General features: G+C 38.5%; 1 protein-coding gene across 1 annotated transcript; it reads right to left on the reverse strand.

The window, feature by feature from the left end:
- Window positions 1–925: 925 nt before the first annotated feature.
- On the reverse strand, window positions 926–23,398 carry LOC101740197 (protein obstructor-E). The gene is made up of 6 exons (XM_004928567.5): window positions 23,145–23,398; window positions 18,980–19,135; window positions 6,943–7,001; window positions 4,289–4,451; window positions 2,392–2,586; window positions 926–1,699 (listed from the first exon to the last, which is right to left on the reverse strand). The coding sequence occupies exons 2-6, from the start codon at window positions 19,020–19,022 to the stop codon at window positions 1,479–1,481; spliced, it is 681 nt and encodes a 226-aa protein (XP_004928624.1). The 5' UTR covers window positions 19,023–19,135; window positions 23,145–23,398; the 3' UTR covers window positions 926–1,478.
- Window positions 23,399–25,010: the final 1,612 nt, after the last annotated feature.

A 25,010-nucleotide genomic window follows, 5' to 3' on the forward strand; every position in this document is an offset into this window, starting at 1 on the left:
TTGATTTTTTTTACTTCTTTTCATAAGGCAGATAATACTAATAATATAATAAAAGTCGTCGTGGCCTAAAGGATAAGACGTCCAGTGCATCCGTATTGAGCGATGCGGCGGGTACCAATTTTTCTAATGAAATACGTACTCAACAAATGTTCACGATTGATTTCCACGGTGAAGGAATAACATCGTGTAATAAAAATCAAACCCGCAAAATTTTAATTTGCGTAATTACTGGTAGTAGGACCTCTTGTGAGTCCGTGCGGGTAGGTACCACCACCCTGTCTTTTTCTGCCGTGAAGCAGTGATGAGTTTCGGTTTGAAGGATGGGGCAGCCGTTGTAATTATACTTGAGACCTTAGAACTTATATATCAAGGTGGGTGGCGCATTTACGTCGTAGATGTCTATGGGCTCCAATAACCACTTAACACCAGGTGGGCTGTAAGCACGTCCTCCCATCTAAACAATAAAAAAAAATACAAAACATAAATATTCAGCATCGCAATCTCTATCTCTTCTAGATATAACCAAAGTTAACAATGCATTTCAAATTTGTGAATGTTAAATTAATCAGCCAAAAACTTAAGAAAGAAACCAAGAGAAGATCAAAGACAAAACGAAATTGAAGAAATAGCAAAAGGCGTAATAACTATCTCGACGAAGTGCCTTTTGTTACGTTAGATTTTAATCTTTGAGTTCGAACGATACTATGTATGTGTATGTTATGAAGCTCTCGTAAGGCTCACCGTGGCTCAAAAACATCAGTTATGCCAAGAATATAGCTAAGATACTGTTGAGCGCTGTAGAATTTTTGGGTTTCACATAAAGAGATAAATACTACGCATTTCATTGTTACCTGACGAAGGTCTGTAGAAAGTCATTGGACTACATGGATTATTACTCAAGTTGGCAGTTTCAATAAAATGTCTGTTTATTTTATATGTTTTATTGGTATCAATATTCTCTCTCGTATTTACATTTTCACATCTCAAATGGTATATTTACAGAAATATGCAAAATATATATATTTATGTCTCAGATATAAATTATATGGTAACCTAATATCACGTGGTTATTTTAAATTATTCGGCAACTGATTTGCTCGTTTAAATTTGTAATCATTATTTTCTGTTGGTTATAGGGAAATAAATAGTATTATTTGAGAAGGATCCAATCTCAGAGTAAATAAGTTACGTAAAGCATCACAAAACGAAAACGAACTATGTACGAGTATATTTAAACGCAAGTACGTCATTTCAAATCAAAGTTTATCTCTTTTTTATTTTTGTAGTAATTTTAGTTTTTTATATAGTTTGAATACTTTATAAGAATTTTAATTAATCAAGCGTAGATTTTAATTATCAAATCTTGCAATTCGTTAAATAACAATAAAAGCTTATTGTTAGTTTAGAGAGGCTCTGTTCAAAGATAAAAAAATTATGGACAGTTGTCGTTTTCATTTTGCAATACAGTTGAAAGGCAATTACGCGCGACCGCAATGAGGAACGATCTCTGGATCTTCACAGGTCAGGTTCTGATCATCGAACACTTTTCCTTCTTCGCAGGTGATAAGACGGGGCTGACCCTCCACGCAGGTGATGAGCCTGTGACAGTCTCCAGGTACGGGGAAGCGGGGGAACGGCCAGAACTTAGCCGATGGAGTGTTCGCTGGTACTTTTGATGGGCATTTGAAGCCAACGACAGCTGAAAGAATAATAATTTTTTTACCGTCGAAACTTCTAGACAAACTGGTTAATTTTATGCTGATCATTACAGGGACGGCCACAAAAATTCCATTGCTGAGGGATCTTCTACAGATTTTCAAAGCCACTTTGAATATTTGATGTTAATATTAGTTAATCCTGTAGTTTGACTATTAGTTCGTTATCAGTAACGTGGATTCCTAAGAAAAGTACGTTCTGAATGCAATATGTAACTATTATTCAACAACGAAACCATATAGTTCATGGGGACTCTTTTATTACGCGGTTTTCATTTCAAATAATCAAACACTTTAATACTGCGGTTAGGAGGTGACTAAGTCGATTTAAATTAGAAACCGGTTGGGTTAGCCGAAGACACACGATCAAGGAAAAGGGTTTTCATGTTTTCTTGTTATTGTCAGGTGAGATTTTATTATAGGCAGGCAAACGTACGGCCCACCAGAATTCGAGTGGTCATCATCACTCATGGACGACCATAGTACTGGTAAAACCGCTGCTTATCATTTACAATGAAGATGTGTGAAAGCATGTATGTTGGTTTGTCTTTTTTCCTGAAGCAACTGACAAGACATGATTTTTTTCAAAAAACCATATTTTCTAAAAAATCTTTTAGAAGATATATAACTCAATACAATTCAGAGATTTCGGTTTGACAACAAGATTTGGACTTACCCTCGGGGTTACAGAAGGGTTGGAGGAGATCAGGCCAGTTGCAGCTGTGACTGCGCTCATCGTAGACCAAGCCTGGGGTGCAGGGAAATTGTTCCGGGACACCATATGCGCATTTAATGTAGCTAGTGGAGCACTCGTGGCTATCTGGGTAAATACCGAATTGGTATTCGCATCCGGGTGTTGATAGAGGTTCCACTGTGGTAAAGAGCATATATAACTTGTATTAATAAAATCATAGAGACTTGGTCAAAGCCGTAGTCAAAGGGGTCAGTTTAGCCGCAATCTCATCTGTAATTTTTACGTTGTATGTATTTTATCAGTGAATGAGCACATGGTCCATCTTAGATTCAGTGGTTACTGAAATCGGAGTGTTATAATAGGTAGTATAATAATATGAATACCGCCATTCACTCTGAGAATTGAGGTTGACGTCTCAAGCGGATTGAACGACAGCTGTCTCAGTGTTCAATCTGGAATGCCTGAATGCTTAATATCAAAACGAGTAAGATTGTAGTCCCCAAATTTTGCGGGTTTTGGTTTTTCCTTCTTCGTGAAAGTTGTTCGTGAGCACGTGTTAGGGACACTTTTTCTTTAAATTGGTACCTGTTTGCGGTATTTGAACACTGGCACTATGAGTATTGCTTGATATGAGTACACCCTACGATTAATATTTTTAGGTACGTTGCACTTTTCTAGATTTTACAGCTTAGATATAGATTTTTATTTATTTATTGCTTAGATGGATGGACGAGCTCACAGCCCACCTGGTGTCAAGTGGTTACTGGACATCTACAACGTAAATGCGCCACCCACCTCGAGATATAAGTTCTAAGGTCTCAGTATAGTTACAACGGCTACCCCACCCTTCGAACAGAAACGCATTACCTACTGCTTCACGGCGGAAATAGGCGGGGTGGTGGTACCTACCCGTGCGGACTCACAAGAGGTCCTAGCACCAGTGATTACGCAAATTATAATTTTTGCAGGTTTGATTTTTATTACACGATGTTATTCCTTCGCCGTGGAAGTGAATCGTGAACATTTGTTGAGTACGTATTTCATTAGAAAAATTGGTACCCGCCTGCGGGATTCGAACACCGTTGCATCGCTACATACGAATGCACCGGACGTCTTATCCTTTAGGCCACGACGACTTCGATGTGTCGAACGTGATAAGGACTTGATTGTTATGGTAGACTTGATCATCTCGCTTGTTTCGGTCACGAGGCAATGATTCTTTTCATAGGTCTCATAATTATAAATCCAATACAGTAGGAATTTCGGGCATGAGTTGTGTTGCACCTTCACTCTTTTGTATCTTCGAATGAGGGCTGAGTTTTTACGTCTCCTTTGGAGGCGCTCGGGTAGCTGTTAGCTAATCTCACCCCTCCTGGTTTAGCCCTTGCTCACCTACCTGTCCTGGTGAAACTGGAAAGGTCTCTGGGCCAGAATTAATCACTCACACGTAAAAAAAAGATGTGTGGTGTCGTGGGACACCGGATAGGAACGAAGTTCCTTATTATAAAAATATTAATTTTAAGTTCTATTCGAGGTATAAAGAAAATAAAACTGGAGATCATTCCCATCAACTCACGATCATTCGGTAACGTGCGAACTTATTGTGGTACACTTCATTCCCGGTTGTTTGCATAAGAGTTAGTGTATTGCGCAAACGAATGCTCTGAGATCGTGGTCAATGAATGATAAAAAAATATGTTATTTTTTGTACGTTATTACAAAGTTAAGTCGTATACTGTGTGCATTACTAATAAAAATCTTACGTTACGGACGTTTTTTTTCAGGTTAGGGTACCCCTCCGCATCGTCCCATAAGGAACTTCGTTTCAAAAATGGTGACCTGAAAATTTAAAAAGATACTCTAATAAAAATATCCTTACAATTCGCTGTTCTGTGACCACAATCAACAGCCCAATTATAGTTGCAGTGGTTGTGAACTGCACCCTTTCCGTCGAAGAGAAGCCCGTTCTCGCAGGTCTCTACGGTGAGCGTGCCGTTAGTGCAGAGAAAGAATTGGTCGCACTGCTCGGGATGCGCATATGCCTGAAATCGAACATGAAAACTTTCAGGGTAATTATTTTGACTTTAACCCGACCAATTACTGGTCTTTTGCTGGTAGAACGTACAGTAATCTCACGAGAATTTTTCTCGCTACCTAATCTTTGATAGCATAGGGGCTATTCCAACTACGTATTAAACAGTAGGCAGCGGCTTGGCTCTGCCCCTGGCATTGCTGAAGTCCATGGACGACGGTAACCATTCACCATTAGGTGGGCCGTATGCTCGTCTGCCTACAAGGGCAATAAAAAAAAAACGTACTGGTTTGGTAAGTGAGTTCAAGGGACTCAATCCGGGAAGATCCGGCGAGGAACTCACTGGGTTAATCACACGGACAAAGACCATTATTCTAAGTATTTCTAAGAAGAAGCCTTGTCTTATGATTGAAACGGCAAAGTTCGCATTATACTCTAATCAATTGTGACCTTTTTTTTTCGGGTAGGGCGCCGAACCTCCTACGAGGTCCCCGCGCAAAAGGGGCGCGCGGGGTATGTGAGACTTGTGAGACTCAACGGTCTGCATGGTGTTGTGAGCAGACCGCGGGCCCAAGGATTTTAGGGCCCACCACTAAACGACTCCCCTGCACTCTTACACCCGACGTCCGATCCCCTCCGAGGTCAGAACCCGGATGAGGTAGGGGGGCTACCGCGGTCAACACTACAACCAGACGGCGCGGCTCACCCCAAGGACGCCCAGCCGACGGAGCCTTCGAGGCGAATCGAAGGCTCTAAAACGTCAGCCGTCTCGGTACGGCAGCCCGTCGGGCCGCCCAGACGGTGCCGCTGGTGTCCCGGAATACCCCGCTGGACCAGAACCAGCCTGCCGGGTCGGGATGCGATACACCGTCGACCGGTCGCTCTATTCACTCCACGGCAGCGCGCTAGAGTGCTGGTAGCGCGCCGCGCGGCCTCACCCCCTCAGGTCGCCCCTTGACCTTCACCGGGGGGAGGCCGCCACCTACAGGGGCCGGGACGTACGGGCGTATTCCCGCCTCCGGCCCCCGGCTCGACGGCGACGGATCGGTGCGGAAAGGGAAGAGCTCTCCCTCTCTCGCTCCGCCACCTCCTTCTGCGAGATGGTGGACTCGCAGAAGTCGAGCATCGCCTTCCAGGACGCGTCGCTGCCGAGCATCGTAGCCACGACGCGCGGCAGCGAGAGGTCCTCTCCAATGACCGCGACGAGGGCGGCGCGTTGCTCGTCGAATCCAGAGCAACGCGCCAGCGTGTGTTCCGCTGTGTCTTCCTCGTCGCGGTCCGCGCAGTGGTGGCACTGCGCCGTCGGTTCCCTTCCGGCTATCTTAAAGAGGTACCGGCCAAAACACCCATGGCCGGTCAACATCTGCGTCAGCCGGAAGGTGAGGCATCCGCGGTCGCGGCCCACCCAGTCCGCGAGGACCGGACGGACCGCCTCGACGGTACGGAGGCCGGCCGACGGGTCCGCCAAGCGGCGAGACCACGCCTCCAGCACGGACCGCCGAGATTGGAGCCTCCGCGCTCGAACTACTCCTTCGCCGGGGCGCCCTTCCCCCCTAGAGCGGAGGTCGCTACGCCACCGGTAATCGGCAGCGAGCGCCTCCGCCTCCAGGTCCCAGGGTGGCGCCCCGGCGAGCAAGCACGCCGCCTCGAAGGAGACGGTGCGGTATCCTCGGATCGCCCTGACCGCGATCGCGCGCTGCGGACGTCGCAGCGCGGCGACGTTCTGGCGGGTCAGGGCGTGGCACCATACGGGCGCGCCGTATAGTGCCATCGACCGCACCACCCCCATGTAGAGGCGGCGCGCCACCTGATCGGGACCCCCGACGTTTGGAAGGAGCCGGCTCAAAGAGCCGGCCGTTGCCATCAGCCGAGGGCCCAACTTCTCAAAGTGAGCGCGGAAGTTCCACCGACCGTCCAGTTCGAGGCCGAGGTACCGAAGACCGGTCACCCCGACCCCGACGCGGACGCCTCCGATCACGAGGTGGGCACCCACAGGCGGCGCTCGTCCCGGCCCGTGAAACATCAGGGCCTGGGTTTTGTCGAGCGCCACCTCGAGCCCCAACCGTCGGATCCTAGTGACGACGTGTGCCACGCCTGCGCACGCCAGACGGGCAGACTCCCGGTAGTCCCTCCCCGGAGCCACGACCAACGTGTCGTCGGCGTAACAGATTACGCTCAGCCCGGGTACAATTTCGAACTACGTTTAGATTTGTTTTATGCACTAGATAGTTGAACAAATACGCAGTTCACCTAGTATTAAATGGTTACTGCGGCTCATGGCCATATGAAGGCGTAGAATATGATCTTGTAATTTAGTGAAATCAATTAAGGACCGTATGAGAAGACACCTTATACAAGAGGAAGTGAGGACGACATGTGTAAGAATGGAGTGAGCGAAGAAATGGATAGGATAGAGGAATATTGAAGGAGAAAACATGTTGGAACTTGAAGAAATACAGGAGAGAGAGTACTTGTACTTGAGAGAGAATAGTTTAAATTACCTGGACACCGTATTCTTCCGGGCATGGTGGAGCGTGCTCCAGAAGTATTCCCGCGTTAGCTGAAAGTAAGCAAAATAAATGTGCTTAATTTAATTTTGGTTATGAAAGTGCATACCGTGAAAGGGCTTTATAAGACAGACAAACTGCCCAAGTGACGTTACTGGAGTATAGTAAGCGGAGCCTAAAGTAACCCACAATGACAATATTACCGCTCATTACAAGGTCCCAAGTCACATGTTTACAAGATTATATACCCTATAAATAGTAATTTTCTTATTTGATAGATTTCACTATTTTATACGACAGATATTCAACATTTGATAAAAAAATTAAAAAAATCATCATTCAAACATTTGATAGAAATCAAAATTTGCAAACACTAACTCGTACTAGTTCATAGTAGATCACAGCTAAAACCTCGCAGAGTACCAATTGTCTTAAGAAAATACGTAGGTACTTAACACGTACACACCGGCGATTTTTACGATGAAGTAAAAAATAACTTCATATTATATAATTAAAATGAAACGTACACTTATTATTAGAACCTTTCATTGTTAAGGCCATATTGTGAAAACTAGCTTACTGCTCATCTAATGATAAGTTGTTACCACAGCCTGTAAATTTAGCAAAGTGACACCATCCATCTTGACATATCTTAGGCCAGTTGACTGTTTCGAGGAAATTTTCGGTGAACTAATCGAAAATTAAAAAAAAAAAAAAGTTTTTGAAGATTGATCGCGATTTCTTACATAATTTTCTACCAAAGAAAAAGCATACGGTATTATCAGAGTGTGAGTATTTTTATCGAAGTCACTCTGATGTCAATAGACTTGTAATGTAACCTCTAGTTCATGACACAACGCTTTCATACAATATCTCTCGGGTGAAAACGTGATGTGAAGTGTGACCGTTGGGCAAGCCTCGCTGTTTGAGGTCGGACGACGCAATTAGCGGTAATTAGATTGTATTTCTCTTACGGATATCCAATATACTACACGAGAATTTTCAAGCGAATACACAAGTGATTATGATAGAATTCAATACAGCAAAATCTATTGGCAGCGCGTCATGCTATACATTATTTAGTAAAATAAGAATAGATTGAAGCTATATTGAACTTAGCTATGTTGTATCTTTGTTTATAAACCGTTTTGAATGGTGTGGTGTGTGCTTCAGAGACCTTGTGTATAAATACCCTATGACAAAATAATACAAGCTACCCCAGTATTCGAAACCGTTTTTTTTTTTTTTTTTTTTTTTTTTTTTTTTTTTCTTCTGATTGAGGGATTACTGGTGGCCCAGAGGCATTTCCAGTTTCAAAAGGACAGGTAGGCGAGCAAAGGCTTAGTCAGGAGGGATGGGATTTGTTAACAGCTGCCCGAAATCCTCCAAAAGAGACCTAACAACTTAAGAGCAACTGCTTCGCGAATCTATTATCAGTAACGAATTACTGCAACGCGGCAGAAATAGGTAGGGGTTGTAGTATCTATCCGTGCGCGCACACAAGACGTTCTGTAACCAGCAAATATTTGCTTACTCAGATTTTCTTTGCAAACTAAAATCTAGATACAAAGATAAAGTAACATTCCACAACAGTACCTATTCGATACAATTATGTTGTTACTTATCCGTTCGTTCAGCCGAGCCCCGATTTCGAAATAAAATTGGCGTTTTGGTATCGGCCTATGGTTTCGCAAAGTTTTGCGAAATTAATGTACTAACTTAACTGTTTTAATATTTAGCAATCGACTTCCTACAATCTGCATAGCTGGTCATGAGCCGATTTAAACACTAGAATGAATTTAAATGAGTACTCGTTAGTGGAGCCGTGGAGTTGCTCATTGAAATCGTAAATTAATAGTGATCATGTCAGATTAGATATTTGAATCTATGTTTTGTTCGATAGCGAAGATGACGTATAAGTAGTTTGATCCTCAAATCGATTAATTACGAAACAGCTTGGAAGTCGCACAAATACATTAAAAAAAACTTATTAAACTGGTTCCTTAGAAGTTTTTAATTTTTTAATAGTATATCATTTAAATAGTATACCATAAGTCTGTGCATATTAATAAACGAGAAGTCGGATAAAAAAAATGAATTAACTAGGGTTACTAAGTTGCAAAGTTCCTTATCTATAGCGAAATATTATGTATGAACGCCTTGTAGAACGAAGGGAAGAAATATGGAAGTCTATTAGTAAAGCAGTGATTTCTAGAGCAAAACAGCAGATATTTTAAATTATAATAATATAATGTTTATCTTCTCAGGGTCAGCCAACGTCTATGGGTAACCACTTAACAGCGAGTGAGCTCGGTCACGCATCTAGAGGAGTGAATAAAATAGTTTCGTTTGAAATTAAATTTTTGTTTAATAATCGATTGTGAAGAAATTAATTAATGCTCATTAGCGATAAGTTCACATACTTATAAACTAGCTGTCAAATTAATTTAGCACTATTGTTATAAGGACGTCAATCAACGTTCATGAACAAAACCGCCTCGTGAGTGAAGTAACGTTATGTCGGCCAGGGTATCAACAACCTCGTGGACTTTTACTTTTGTAGCATTATTTATACAATGCTGGCACATGCTCTGTACACAACGTAAATTATTTATAGACACTACTATTTGACGAGATCTCACCACGACATTTAGATTTTTAGAACTTTACCCACGATCATGTCGCTTGCAATCGCACCGAAATTTCGGGAAATCACAAAGACTTATATTACCCATTGTAAACTACTTATTCCAGTGATCTCCCTTATAATACGGTACTATTATAACGCATTTTTGTTTTACACGATTTCAGTCTCTCATATAATAATACATCCTTATTCCCGATATAACGCGGGGATCTCACACGTTACATGTATTTCTGTGCTGTAAAATTTATAATGAATTTGTACAGTTCATAATTGAAGTACATACAAAACGCAGCAGTTCGTTGAATTCTTACATGTGCTGAAGTAAAAAAAATTCAGAAACCATAAAAATTGCTTTCAAAACAATTGCAAATGAAAATGATTGATTGGTATATACGCAAGAAGACAGTAATAAATACAATTGAGCTTACGAGCTCTTGTCTCAAAAAGAATGGTGGTGTTCAAGTTGCGATGTTTACCAGCTTCTATAATAACTGAGCACAAGCTTGACTAAGCTACCCTATTTTAAAAAAAAATAATTAAATGTATAGTCTTTTTGCTTCGATTGCCCGAGATCTATATTGTAGACTAGGTCTTATTCTCGAAGTTACTACAACTTGACCGTGACTACTAATTATTATGCTTAAAAATTTAGTGCGCTCATTAACAAGTCCAGTGCCACACTTATACTGCACGTCACTGTTGCGCAGTACTTTGAACATTAACGAGCGCTTTTGTTCTTTTAGAACTACGTGAATCGGAATTCTCAGCACAATCACGTGATGAACCGAGCTTATTCATTAAAGTAAAAAAAATCTTTAATCCTAACTAGAAATCGTGGTAAGAACCAGTTAAATAATAAAGTACGAACCTACTAAATAATAGTGTTCGTAAATCGAATGGTCATGCGAGTGTAAACAGTTCATGCTTATTTAGTTTTATGTTTATTTATTCATTGTATTTTTTTCTCAAAGCTTTGAGGTATGCGCTTCCTGCGAACTGAGATAATACTATCGTATCGATAGTGCTGCATGCTTAGTGCGAGTTCCAACTCCATACAAATTTGAGTTAACTTTTACGCGATCGAGAAGTTAAAACTCACACTAAGCACACTGGTGGTGTTTTGCTATCTTTTTTTATTCCTTAAATGGGCGGAAATGCTCACAGCCCACCCGGTGTTAAGTGGTTACTGGAGCCCACAGACGTCTACGACGTAAATGCGCCACCCACCTTGAGATATAAGTTCTAAAGTCCCGAGTATATTTACAACGGCTGCCCCACCCTTCAAACCGAAACGCATTACTGCTTCACGGCAGAAATAGGCGGGGTGGTGGTACCTACCCGTGCGGACTCACGAAAGGACCTACCACCAGTAAAAACATTGAATATAGTACGATTCCAATCAATTTAGACAGTTAGTGTTCCCAGTGAACCACACTCACGTCTACGCTTTTTTTTTCGGGCCGGGGGCCGAACCTCCTACGAAATCCTCGCGCCTAGGGGGCGCGCGGGGTATGTGGGACTCAACGATCTGCAAGGTGTTGGAAGCAGACCGCGGGCCCAAGGAATTTTAGGACCCGCCCACTAAATGACTCCTCTGCACTCTTACACCGGACGTCCGATCTCCGTCCGGGGTCAAAACCCGGTCAGAGTAGGGGAGTTCCCGCGGTCAACACTACAACCAGACACGCGGCGCCACCCCGAGGACGCCCGACCGACGGGTCGTCGAGGCGATAGTCGACGACCAACGACGTCGGTCTCCGCGGTATATCTACGCTTAACTTAACCTTTATGACATTCGATATTTTGTGAAGAAATGAACTGCTAATTCGAGTAGTCGCCTAAAATAATACTATAACATTACAAAATACTTTCAGTGGCCTTGACGTGCGTCGTAAGCAATCGTTGCTGTCAAGTGGCGGTCATAATGAAACGTTATTTGAATCATTAATTTTTTTATAGACATGTGATAATATAGTTTAATTGTTATCAATGTTGAACTGAAGTTATTCTAAACGCAGGCAGATACGTATGTATTTTTTTCTGACTCAAATAGATATTATCAATCCAAATAGGACCCACAGAAATAGCCAAAAGTTCCTAGATATTTCGTTAGCAATTTGTTTTGAATTATTTGCCATTAACCTGAATACTTTCCTTGACGCCAGAGATCATATCATTTTGAAATATTAGATACGTGTTTTTTTTTCTTTATTGCTTAGATGGGTAGAGGAGCTCGCAGCCCACCTGGTCGTAAGTGGTTACTGGAGCCCATAGACATCTACAACGTAAATGCGGCACCCACCTTGAGATAGAAGTTCTAATTTTTTTTTATTGCACTTGTATGCAGACGAGCACACGGCCCACCTGATGGTGAGTGATATGATCGCGTCTTCCGGAAACACGCTTTAAGCGTGTGATCACTAAGATACTCATCTGAAACTCATCTGAAAATTCTTTTGACTTAATGACAAATATGTACTTGATATGTACATGTGATATGATATGTACATGACATATGATATGTACATGATACATATGATATGTACATGACTTTAATTACGACATATAACAGTTATGAAACAAAGCAATTATTTCTTTTGAATTAAATCACTATTTTGTTGCAGCACTTTAAGCGTGCGTTGCCACAGGGGAAAGTAGTCGTGAGTCGGTCGCCTTGGAGTGTGTTCTGGTCGCAGCCTACTAGATTATTACGTTTTATTAGCTTGATAATTCGTACGCGATTGTGTAGTATAGATAACGTCTACAACAATTACAAATGTAATCTGTCTGTTTTATTGTTGTATCTGATCTAAGATACATTTGTAGAGGCGTTGTTATCTATTTAATAAGGATTAATGACAGATATTGAGTTACATTGTAAGTGCGATTTCGTATTAATGGTAAAACGTGAGTAATGGTGAAACGTTTTTAGTGGTGGTAGGACCTCTTGTGAGTCCGCGCGGGTAGGTACCACCGCCCTGCCTATTTCTGCCGTGAAGCAGTAATGCGTTTCGGTCTGAAGGGTGGGCCAGCCGTTGTAACTATACTTGAGACCTTAGAACTTATATCTCAAGGTGGGTGGCGCATTTACGTCGTGGATGTCTATGGGCTCCAGTACCCACTTAACACCAAGTGGGCTGTGAGCTCGTCCACACATCTAAGCAATAAAAAAAAAAACGTGAACGAGTTTCATTGTTATTTTCATTTCTAAATTTAATTCGTTTCTAAATTAATTCATTTGTAAATTTAATGTATATTAGTTCGTATTGTTATTTTCAAAATTGCCTTGGATTTTCAAATTGAAAACAAATTTAAAAGCATCTGGCGAAACAATTGACAATTTTTATAGAAAAAACACCATATACCTATATATTTCGATGACAAGCTTAAACATTGGTCTTAAATACAACTTAATCAACTTTAAAGAAGTTTGAAACTCGATCTAGAGTTATAAACCATAGAGCAAGTTTAGAATTAAATCTGCTTATGATAATTAATATTCAGCTTTGAATATAGAAAATTTTTAAACAAACCATATTTTTAACATAAATATTTTATATGACCTAAAATAGCTATATTACTAAAAGTCTCGTAAAATTGTATAAATAAATAAATTAATATGTGTATATACATTATTATGAGATTTCTAGTTTTTTCAAAAACCACAAACCATATTTCTAGACATAAACGAAGTTAATAAAAATTTGATGTAATTATGTAAGTATCATGGTAGGCAGCGGCTTGGCTCTGCCCCTGGCATTGCTGAAGTCCATGGGCGACGGTAACTACTTACCATCAGGTGGGCCGTATGCCCGTCTGCCTAAAAAGGCAATAAAAAAAATAAAAAAAAATCCAAATGTTGATTAAATATAGAGATTGCTTATAACGATCTCGTTAATTTGTCATCTATTTTCGTAGAATCGTCTCTACTAATTTAATATACTACGATATTCGGAATGGTTATTTTGGATCCTACGACATGACTTCCTCAAATGAAATTTTGTTAATTAGCGGTACGTATTCATGTGATAAATTCACACAATACTTTCGTGTGAATTGAACGATCGGTTTGTTTGTTTGTCGTCTATTTAGGTGTTAAGTCGTAAAACCTTTTCTTTTTCCCTTTTTCCTATTTTTCCCGTCGTCTTGTTCGGATGAGCGGTCATCTTCGTTCCTTTGACTTGTCCATTTTAGAAAAGTCACACTCTTGGAGTCACATACTTGATATATGTCGTCGTTGTCAAACCAACGGGAGTGCTCTGAGGAATTGTTCGAGATGATACCGGCATCTCGTTTTTACCATCGCACCGCCCGCCACCGGAGCAGAGTTCATCCGTACTACCTGGAGCCACTGCGGTCATCCACAGTGCGTTTCCAGAGATCTTTTTTGCCACGTACCATCCGGCTATGGAATGAGCTCCCCTCCACGGTGTTTCCCGAGCGCTATGACATGTCCTTCTTCAAACAAGGCTTGTGGAGAGTATTAAACGGTAGGCAGCGGCTTGGCTCTGCCCCTGGCATTGCTGAAGTCCATAGGCGACGGTAACCACTCACCATCAGGTGGGCCGTATGCTCGTCTGCCTACAAGGGCAATAAAAAAAAAACCAAAATCTGCACTTTTTACTTTTTGACCATTTCGTATAGTTCACAGCCCTATCTATCGTATAAAAAAACTGTTATGTGTCTATAGCTTTAATATTTATCTATAGCTTTCATTTGACATAGCTCCTAAAAATTCACTTTTATATAAATTTTTATACGAAAATGTTTTTACTCGTTAATGCAAAATAGAGTTTTTTCACAAAGCAGATTTCGGTTTGACAGCGACGATGTTAAGTCTCCGTTTTAGTCTATGCCTAGTAGGTCGTATGACCTGTCAAAGAGGTTGTACTCCACGACATACCTACATATTTACAGAAGACGATAATAGGGAGATGTTCTACTGTGGTTTGTTTTTGGTAGAAGCGTTTTCTTGAATATTTATCGACTCGATTATTTGATGATCACACATTTCTGCGTTATTATCAACTACGACGGGTTACGTAAAGATAAGGCGTTAACAGCAAAACACTGAATTCGTATACATTATGTGTCAGATGTCAAACGTTAACGAGACGGTTACGTAACAACGTGCGGTTTCACCTCACAATCAGCGCGTCTTGCAACAAAATCACATATTGAATATTCTATTCGCTTCTCCAACATCCAACTTTGAGAGCCGCCGACGAAAGTGAAGAAAGTATCGAAGTAGTGATGCGATTAAATTTGCATTTTGAAACAACAACAAAAAAAAACATGTGAAATTTAAAATTAGAATTAATTGAAACAATAATGATTAAATAAAAAAACAAAGCCCGGATTTTATGTTTTACGATTAAAATATGGAACGTGATTATCAGATATGAAAATTTTAATAGCTTTGTTAATGGGTTTGGAGCCGCGATCATAAATCACTCAGCCACTGAAAATATTAAGCTCCCACGTCGTATTCGTAATTAAGCATATAAAATTTTTATTGGTTAAATAATAAATGTTTGAAGGTTTGCTTGTCGCTGCTTCATTTTATGATTGAGTTGAAACTTTTATAGTTTTTGTTGACAGTGTCGAGTTATCTGGCGTGATCATATCAAATTAAATTGTGCAAATAACAACCTGGGGGCGTTTAGAACGATAGACACAGCAAAATACAGTGTCATATATTCTATTGATAAATATGGTAAATTATTGCTTTAATATATGTTTTCTCATAGTTAACTTAAATTAAACAATAAGTTCAGGGTACGCAATTTTATCTTTATTTGGAAAGGCAGCTGGTATAACTAAAGTTTACTTGAGGATAAATTTTGCAAAGTTCTCGTTGAACTCTTTTCTATGAAAGAGCTATGTCCGTGAAGAATACCTTATTTTGGAGCTATTCATGCTTACAATTTTGACTGTCAATTAATAACAAACGGTTACGTAAGACGCTCGTTGAACTCTTTTTTACGGACCAGTGAGTATTTATATGTGACACTGCGTTAATTAATTTTTTTTTAGTTATTCTGTGATATTAATCACATTAGCAACGAGTACAGTTGGGAAATCGAAGCGTAACCAGTGTTAATTCCCTTTATTACAACGAATTGCGAATCTAAGATGACTGATAAACTTACATCATAAATGACTGATAGGCTTACAGCTCGTTGAAGTCTTTTGTTCGAGTGTACAGTTTCATTAAGATTAAAATCTAAAAAAAGTTGCGTGTTAATTGTTTTGCGTTCCTTTATTATTTTACTGACAAATCGTAATTACGGTTATGTAAGGCAGTCGTTGATCGACCTTTTTCACGCGTAAGATTACTGGTGATTAAATAAATTTAACACTTCATTTAATTTTATTCCCAACAATAAAATAAACTAAATGATTCATAAATATGTGTTACGCTCGTTAAAGTCTTTTGTATGAGACATCTGTATGACAGTCCAGAACATAGTGCCATAACTTAATGAGTACAAAAACAATTTATAACAGATTTTTTTTAAATTGGTATTTGCTCCGCCTCCCTTAATGTTAAGAACTAACTTCGAAAAATTAGGTCGAAGCCGTAATACCAAATTCTTCGGGTTTGATTCAATCACACAATATTATTGCTTTATCATGGAAATCAACTAACTAAAATAGGATCCCCCACGCAATTTTCTATACATGCAGTGCAAATCATTGAGTGTGTTTCTTTCGAATTCGTATTCATTAGGAATGTGCATAGAAACTATATAAATACAAATTACTTCAATTCGACCGGTCTTATCAACAATTAAAAGTCGGCCTCACACCGATAATTGTTTCGAATTGGATTTCCTTTGGTCCGTTGCTCAATAAATTCGAAAGGGAGCCGGAATAGAGGTCCGAGACTCAAGGCTCGCAGGTGCGCATGTGCAGTGTCCATAAAATATAAATTCAATATGATCTATTTGGGTCGAACCGCCGATATGCGTACGTTACAACATCTGATTCTTAATTAAAAAACTGCAGAGTTCATTGATAATTGACGTCTAATAATACATATCGAGGATGAAAGGCGGGTATTTGGTTTATAAACAACATTTCGCCTAATACCGACATTTATTATGCCTTTGTAATTGGAGGTACGTTATGTGATATTAGCATCAACAGTTCGGTGGTTTTAATTGAACTTCAGTTAAGTTTGATGCACCGAAATAGCTGAATAAGTTTTATTTTTGATATTTTTTCCAAATTTTAAACTTTGAATGTGTGTCTTGTAATGTTACAAAAATTTCGCTTACACGAAATAGCCTTTTACCACTCGATATCAATCTTCCACGTTCATAGCTCTGTATGAATATTTTTTTGACCCTTTATGTAGCGACAGTTCACATTGTACAGAAGATATTTGCAAAAAATCTAAATCAGACTAACAAAATTTACAAGGTAAATTTGGATATATATGAGTTCCGAACTACGACCTTCTCCGCGTTCCGTATATTACCAGTTACTTATCTTACCCGAATTGGCCCAACATATGTCTTATCTTACGCATTATTGGTAGGGCTGCAATGTGCCTTTAAATATGGCTACGATTTGATCTAATTCCGCAACAAATTAACCACGCGTTAAAGGATAGCTCAGACTTTGTACTGATGAGATTGAAACTTCACTCTTATGTCCCGAGGGGAGCAGTTAAAGTCACTTAGACCTCTTCGAGTTACTTAAGGTCAATATCAGTTGAGCTGTATACTTATATTATCCAAAATATCTGTAAGAAGTTTTAATTTATTTCGACCGTGACAACTTACCCTTAAGGCCGTACGCTTATCTGTATTTACGAATGTATTTTTTTCTAATTTTAAAATGGAGTGAGATAAATAATCTATTTAAATCTCTTCTTAAGAATTAACTAACAAATTTATTCTTCATTTTCTGCTTTTATACTAAAAAAGCAGTTACAGATCGCCACTCTATTTTCAGTATTGTGAGCCAATAACACAAGAATCTACTGTAGAGATTTAAATGATCGTTTTTTTTTTCCAATTAATATCGTTGCACGTCCAATATGAAAATTTTTCTTACTTTAAACAATAGCCAACCTTTGCCTATTGCCGATAAGTATGTGATGTATAAAGTCTTTTTTTAATTCATTCTCAGCCACAAATGTATATGTTGTAAAACGAGTCAGTCTAGTCTTTGCGACCGAGTTATTAATAAAACAAGTATTAGGTATTATATGTGGGGCTCAATATTCGTATTGTTTATTCGTGATTTAATATTTGAATTGAATCATAATGGTTTTAATATACGGTGTGTTGTTTTGTATTGAAAAGAGAAAAGAAATGTTTTTTTAGCATCATGGAAATGTATAATTCGTACATTTTCAATTGTTGTACACACACACACAGGCTAGCTGATGGCTCGTCTAGTATAAAGTGTCGGGGCGACCAGAATCCACCAGACTGTAAATTCCGCTGCCCATCTTGATATCTCACGGGGCATTTTGTTTTCGATGGCTATTTGTTCAGCAATACCCCTATGTTGACTTACTATTTATAAGGCAATACATAATTGCTGACTCACAATTTATAATGCAGTATTTAAATCTGCAGCAGAGAGAAGCAGTATGATGGTAACTACGTGCTACGCCTTGTCCCAAATAGGTACAAGGAATAATGTCTCAAAAGAAAATGAATCCCATCAAATATGCATCTATTTACAAAATTGGAGAAAGGATATGTAGCGAATCATCCTAGGTTTGGTACCACCACATTTTCAGCCGCGATGAAAACATAGCTTTCCCACTTGAAAAGTGGTAGTTGGAAGCGATAACTTTGATACAATTTGAACTTCAACCATATTTCTTAAGATGAATGACTTCATATTGAATTGTCCTTGAGTTCCGGTGACAACTTAACATCAAATTAGCCTCTGTCTATTTATGCTACTAAAAATAATAAGTCTTGGCGTTATGACCCCGAAGTGGGTCTTGGCCTGCGACAATAAGCTTTGCCATTCATCCCGGCGCTGCGCAACCCCTTGCCAGTCCGACACTTGGAGCTCACGTAAATTTCCTTTCACAGCATCAGACCAGCGGTAATTAATCAGTCAATATTGAATGTGTAAAATCTCTATCAAATATAAAAATTCATAAAAAAAACATCACCCCTAGCAGCACAATTATAAAAATTATAAGTGCAAATTAAAGGAAACCCATTTTAAATCGCTCGCTCGCTAAATTAATTCGATATCTGGGTTTATTTAATAGCATAATAACCTTTAAAATTGAAATACCAGACTAATAGCCGGAACGTACGAACTAGAGGACCTTGACGTATTAAGAATAAATAGTTTTTTTTTTTTGTTGTGGATATTGTAAGAGTTATTTAGAGGTCTTACCGAAAGCAACGCAAGCGGCGAGATAAAGGAACTTTGCACTCATGTTTACTGGTTTGTTTGTTCGTCGCGACGTCTGTGCGTCGTTCTTGGCCCGGTAGCACTGGCGGCGCGCGGGCTAACACACAGCGCCCGCTGTCCAACGCTGAACACATATATCTATAGTACAGATTTAAACAAAATATATTTAATTTATTTTCGACGTGTCAATTTGCCCGCTGAGTTTCACGCAGGATCTTTCTTCTCAGTGGATCGCGATTCCGATCCGGTAGTAGATTTTGCGAAGCACTGCTCTTGCTAGGGCTAGTATTAGCAAATTCTCTTAGGTTGAGCCCGTAAGCTCAGTTACTCGTCCGGTTGTAGCCGGAATAGCCTCTTAGGGTACCAACCAGCAAATTATTATTGAAAAAAACGTGCTTTTCATTAAGAGATGGATACTATTTTCTTTGGTTTCACGTGTCGTAGATACTATAGATTAAAACTAGTTTTACGGTTTAATTCGCATGATTTCCAAAGTTTCTTGTACTCTATAGTTTTCTTCGTAACAGCCAACTGTTGACTATTTAGATTATGTATAAATATTAGATATTTCATTAACATTTAAATTTTGTTATATTTAAATTATAATTGCTCACCTCAGACTTTACATTAATGTCTAAGTTTTACTTAAGTTACTTTTGAAGCAAGTAAATTGAGTTTTAATTGCAATTTGTGTATATTTTTACTTAATGTGGATATCAACGTTGTAAGTACTCGTATATATTTTTGTACGCCATTGTACCTTAAATAATATACTAAATAAATAAATCCTTGTGGAACTTTCTAACTTGCCAATCGCTTCACATTTTATTCCAGCATTACTCTAATACAAAAACTAATTGTTTCAGCCATTGTGTAAATTAGCGTGTACAAATCCGCTACTGCTATAGTCATATCCCAAAAATGTTTATTTTTCATAAGGAAAATACAATGTCTCTTAAATGCATTTTATTGAAAATCTAGTACGAAATTTTACGAAGGCAATGAATAATTTGATCGTATCTCGACATATTTGAAGTCGGCTATTGCATATAATTTTTAATAAAATTATTTTATTTCGACGTGTCAATTTGCCCGCTGAGTTTCACGCAGGATCTTTCTTCTCAGTGGATCGCGATTCCGATCCGGTAGTAGATTTTGCGAAGCACTGCTCTTGCTAGGGCTAGTATTAGCAAATTCTCTTAGGTTGAGCCCGTAAGCTCAGTTACTCGTCCGGTTGTAGCCGGAATAGCCTCTTAGGGTACCAACCAGCAAATTATTATTGAAAAAAACGTGCTTTTCATTAAGAGATGGATACTATTTTCTTTGGTTTCACGTGTCGTAGATACTATAGATTAAAACTAGTTTTACGGTTTAATTCGCATGATTTCCAAAGTTTCTTGTACTCTATAGTTTTCTTCGTAACAGCCAACTGTTGACTATTTAGATTATGTATAAATATTAGATATTTCATTAACATTTAAATTTTGTTATATTTAAATTATAATTGCTCACCTCAGACTTTACATTAATGTCTAAGTTTTACTTAAGTTACTTTTGAAGCAAGTAAATTGAGTTTTAATTGCAATTTGTGTATATTTTTACTTAATGTGGATATCAACGTTGTAAGTACTCGTATATATTTTTGTACGCCATTGTACCTTAAATAATATACTAAATAAATAAATCCTTGTGGAACTTTCTAACTTGCCAATCGCTTCACATTTTATTCCAGCATTACTCTAATACAAAAACTAATTGTTTCAGCCATTGTGTAAATTAGCGTGTACAAATCCGCTACTGCTATAGTCATATCCCAAAAATGTTTATTTTTCATAAGGAAAATACAATGTCTCTTAAATGCATTTTATTGAAAATCTAGTACGAAATTTTACGAAGGCAATGAATAATTTGATCGTATCTCGACATATTTGAAGTCGGCTATTGCATATAATTTTTAATAAAATTATTTTATTTCAACGTTCAACTATAGATACGGGTTACGGCTTCGTTAACCGACTCCAAGTCACCTATTACGAAAACGGGCAAATGCCCCGAGATCGGTGTGACAATATCGTTCTCGAACACACAGGTAGATGGCACATAAATATCGGACTTGACTCATTGGACATTACATAATTTCCGCGGAGAAACTCCGTTTTCACTGATAAACATGCCAAGCAGCTAAAAAAAATATATTTATCGCCTTCAAAAATCATATCATAAAAAATGTCGACGATAAATCAGTTTAATGGATCCGTTGGCCTGTTCGGGTTCTTAACCAGAAATTTTGAGTTGAGAATTTTAAATTAACTTCAAATACCTATCGGACGAGTTTTCGTTGGAAATTTGTAGCTAATATACTCAATCTCGCGTTAGGCTGAATAGATCGATTGTTATAATCAGATTGTTGATTGTTCGCTTCTTAACAAATTTCCACGAGCCGTCCGCGAAATCCATGATAAAAAAACAATTGTGTGATCAATCGTTCGCATTCATGTCATCGGGCATAATGTTCAACTGGTCATTATTATGATTATTTGGTTTGATGATCAAAATATACTACACAGGTTTTTTTTATTGCTTAGAAGGGTGAACGAGCTCATGGCCCATCTGGTGTTAAATGGTTACCGGAGCACATAGACATCTACAACGTAAATGCCGACACCCACCTTGAGACATAAGTTGTAAGGTCTCACTTTTAACAGTACAACGGCTACCCCGTCGTTGCGTGTTATTCAAGTAAGATAATTATAACTACTTAATACTGGAAGGTTGAGACATTGCCAAAGAAAAAATAACATATGTTTTAGCGAAGCACCTCGTCCAAACCAGACAAAAGCTATATATGTAGGCATAGAAATCCGTCGATGGATTTGCAAGTAGCCTACCACAATAATTCGACTACAAACTGACGGAGTTATAAACGAAATATCGTATTTTAATACGCTAATAGTAGCTTCATACGTATGTTAGTATGTAACGAGATCTTTAAACATGATTTTGACCTCCTTCAAAACGTCGGATTAACTCGAAATTTGGCATACTTATTAAGGACCGATGACGATTCAATATTTTAAATGGGTGCATGGTATCAGTAGATATAAGTATTTTATGAGCAGATAAGAGTAGAAGGGTCATTTTGATATTATCCTGAAAAGCAACCCACGCTTTTTTTTACAATAAAATCATTTTTTCTTACACTATTATTAAGTATTCAACCATGCGGGCCGAAATTAAATAAATCGGGCTGTTTAAAAAAAAAGTGCGTGACAACTGATTATGACTTTCTGTATGTACTCTTCTCCCAAGCCGACTGGTCCTCGTGGGGGATAAAGACCACAACCCTCCAACAATACAAAAAAAAAACAACTACAAAGACACAAAAATATCCGTCGCAGCCCTTAACGTACTTCCGCTGAAGAATGAAGAAAATCTTATAGAATTAAAGGACAACATAAGACAAGTGGCAGGCATCACGTGGAACAGAGTGGCTCAAGAAATACATGAGTGGAAAAGGTTGGAGGAGGCCTTTGTCAATTGGCAAACAGATCTGCAGAAAATAAGAAAAATTCAAATAATAGGCTAGATTAAGGTTTAAATAAAATTTAAGTTTTCTATATAATATTATATTTAGTCATATAATTGTAGTATGGATCTGAATAAAAGGCTAAAAAAAAAGAAGAATTAACTGTATAGAGTTATTAAGTAATACGAGTATTTAAAAAAAAAGGACCAAAATTGCACCTTGTTTAAATGCTTACATTTGGACTTATTAGTATATTTATTATTTTATTCCACGGTTCTTAATTCAAGTTACGAAAAAAAGGCTAATTTATTTTTCGAATGAACTCGTTTTATATGTCATAAGAACTGCCGCTTGTGTAGCATGTTACGTATTTTATTAAGATCCGGTGCGTATTACGTAAAAAATATGATTTGTTATTCAATTGTTATTGTTCATATAGTAAGTGGAAAGTCTATAGGAGGTATAGCGGCGTGTATATTATCGACGTGGGTTATTTCACAATTAAAACAATATCAATTGCTTTTTGATGAAATAGTCGGACAGTATTTAAGGGGACTATAATGTATTGAAATTTTGATACTTAAGAATGGGCTGGTTTTCCTTGGCACGAAGTCTGCGCACCTTTATTCGTCTTGGTGGGAAGATTCACTTCTGTCACTTATCCTCCATGAGGTCGGTTATCCTTTTGCTGTTTACGACCTCGGGTAGTTACTTTGGGTGCTAATTTACATATTATTTTCCATTACATTGAATCGTTAATATGTTAGACTCGAATAATCAGATCTAATAACTTATCGATGAGAGAGTCAGAGTTAGAGACTAATAAAGATCTACTATTTATATCACTGATGACTGAATCGTCTGTATGCGTACAGACAACAACTAAACGATTAGCTTTAGCTTGAATTATTCGTGACAAGCATAATAATAATAATAATAATAATAAACACACCGTTAAAATTATACCCATAATAATTTCATCAACCGGACTCATTCCAAAATCATTACACACATCGCTCTCAGAACTTGATCTTAATAAATATTCATACATCGCTTTACAAAAATCTGTAATACTCGACACCTGTTCCATAGTGCGACGATTCCTTACATCCACTACTCAAACCCCTACAACACTACACAATGAACCAACTCACTTGGCGTAAGCCCGTGCTAGGTTCACACTTACCAGCATTAGCTGAGAAAAAAAATATATCCATAACCCATAATAATAATAATAACTCTTTATTTATATAACACCTTAATATGTACACAGTAAAGTAATAAAACAAAAGTCGGTATATAAATCGGCGGCCTTATCGCTGAATATGGATAATTAATACATATGGATTAAATTGTTTTGTTATATAACAATTGTATATCTGTGGTAGGCCTACATATATATGTTTTAATTGTTGTTCCACATTCAATTTCCTCAAACTAAGTTATATTTTCACAAATCTTTGCCCCGCAATTTCTGATGATCAGGGCTTCTTGTGAGCCCGCACGTTTAAGTACTATTACTCTGCCATTTGCGCCATAATGCATTTATGCCATAATACAGTAATGCGTTTGCTTGCATTACTGCTATTTGTGCTATAATGCAGTAATGCGTTTCGGTTTGAAGGGAGTAGTAACAGTTGTACTACAAAAACTAAGGCTTAGAACTCATGTCTCAATGTGGATGGTGTAATTGCCAGGCTTATATCTATCTATGAGCTCCAGTAACTATTTAGCATTAGTTGAGTCGTGGATTCGTTCATGTAAGAACCAAAGCAATAAAAATTACTTTTAGTCTAGTGAGCGATAGTTCGTGGACCTATAAAGTCGATAAAAACTACCAATAAATGAGTCAATGAGTTTTCCACTTCATCGATCATTGAAATCCGATACCTGATTTCCGCAGAAAAAAAAATACATTTTGCACATAATTTTACATAGACCGACAGCCTTGTGACGATTTCAATTATAAAAAATATAAGAATAGATTGCTTAGAATACTTCTATAGTATTTTGGTCACAAAAGATTTTTATGAATTATTTAAGTTGAGCTGCAGTTTAGAATTCGTCAGTCTGTTGTTACTACACTCTTTTTTTTGTGTCCCGGAGGCCTTTCCAGTTTCACCGGGACAGGTGGACGAGCAAAGGCTCAGCCAGAAGGGATGGGATTTGCTAACAACTACCCGAGCGCCTCCGAAGGAGACCTAACAACTCAAGAGCAATGATACTACACTCTGTGATTTTCATAGGGATTGATCACCACAATGGGTAGTATAGCCGGAGTGTGGCTGGTATCACTTGAGCTTCTTTCGTTTCAATTGATTTACTAAAAGGTATTCATTGTTTTTTTTTTTATATGTATTTTAAACCGACATTTCAAAGTACCGTCCTACTTCTACACCATCTATAGCCATTATGTTTTTTTTTTTTTGTTTTGCTTAGATTTGTGGAGGAGCTCACAGCCCATCTGGTGTTAAGTGGTTACTGGAG

This window comes from Bombyx mori, chromosome 15 (assembly GCF_030269925.1).
Source record: "Bombyx mori chromosome 15, ASM3026992v2".
NCBI lineage: Eukaryota > Metazoa > Arthropoda > Insecta > Lepidoptera > Bombycidae > Bombyx > Bombyx mori.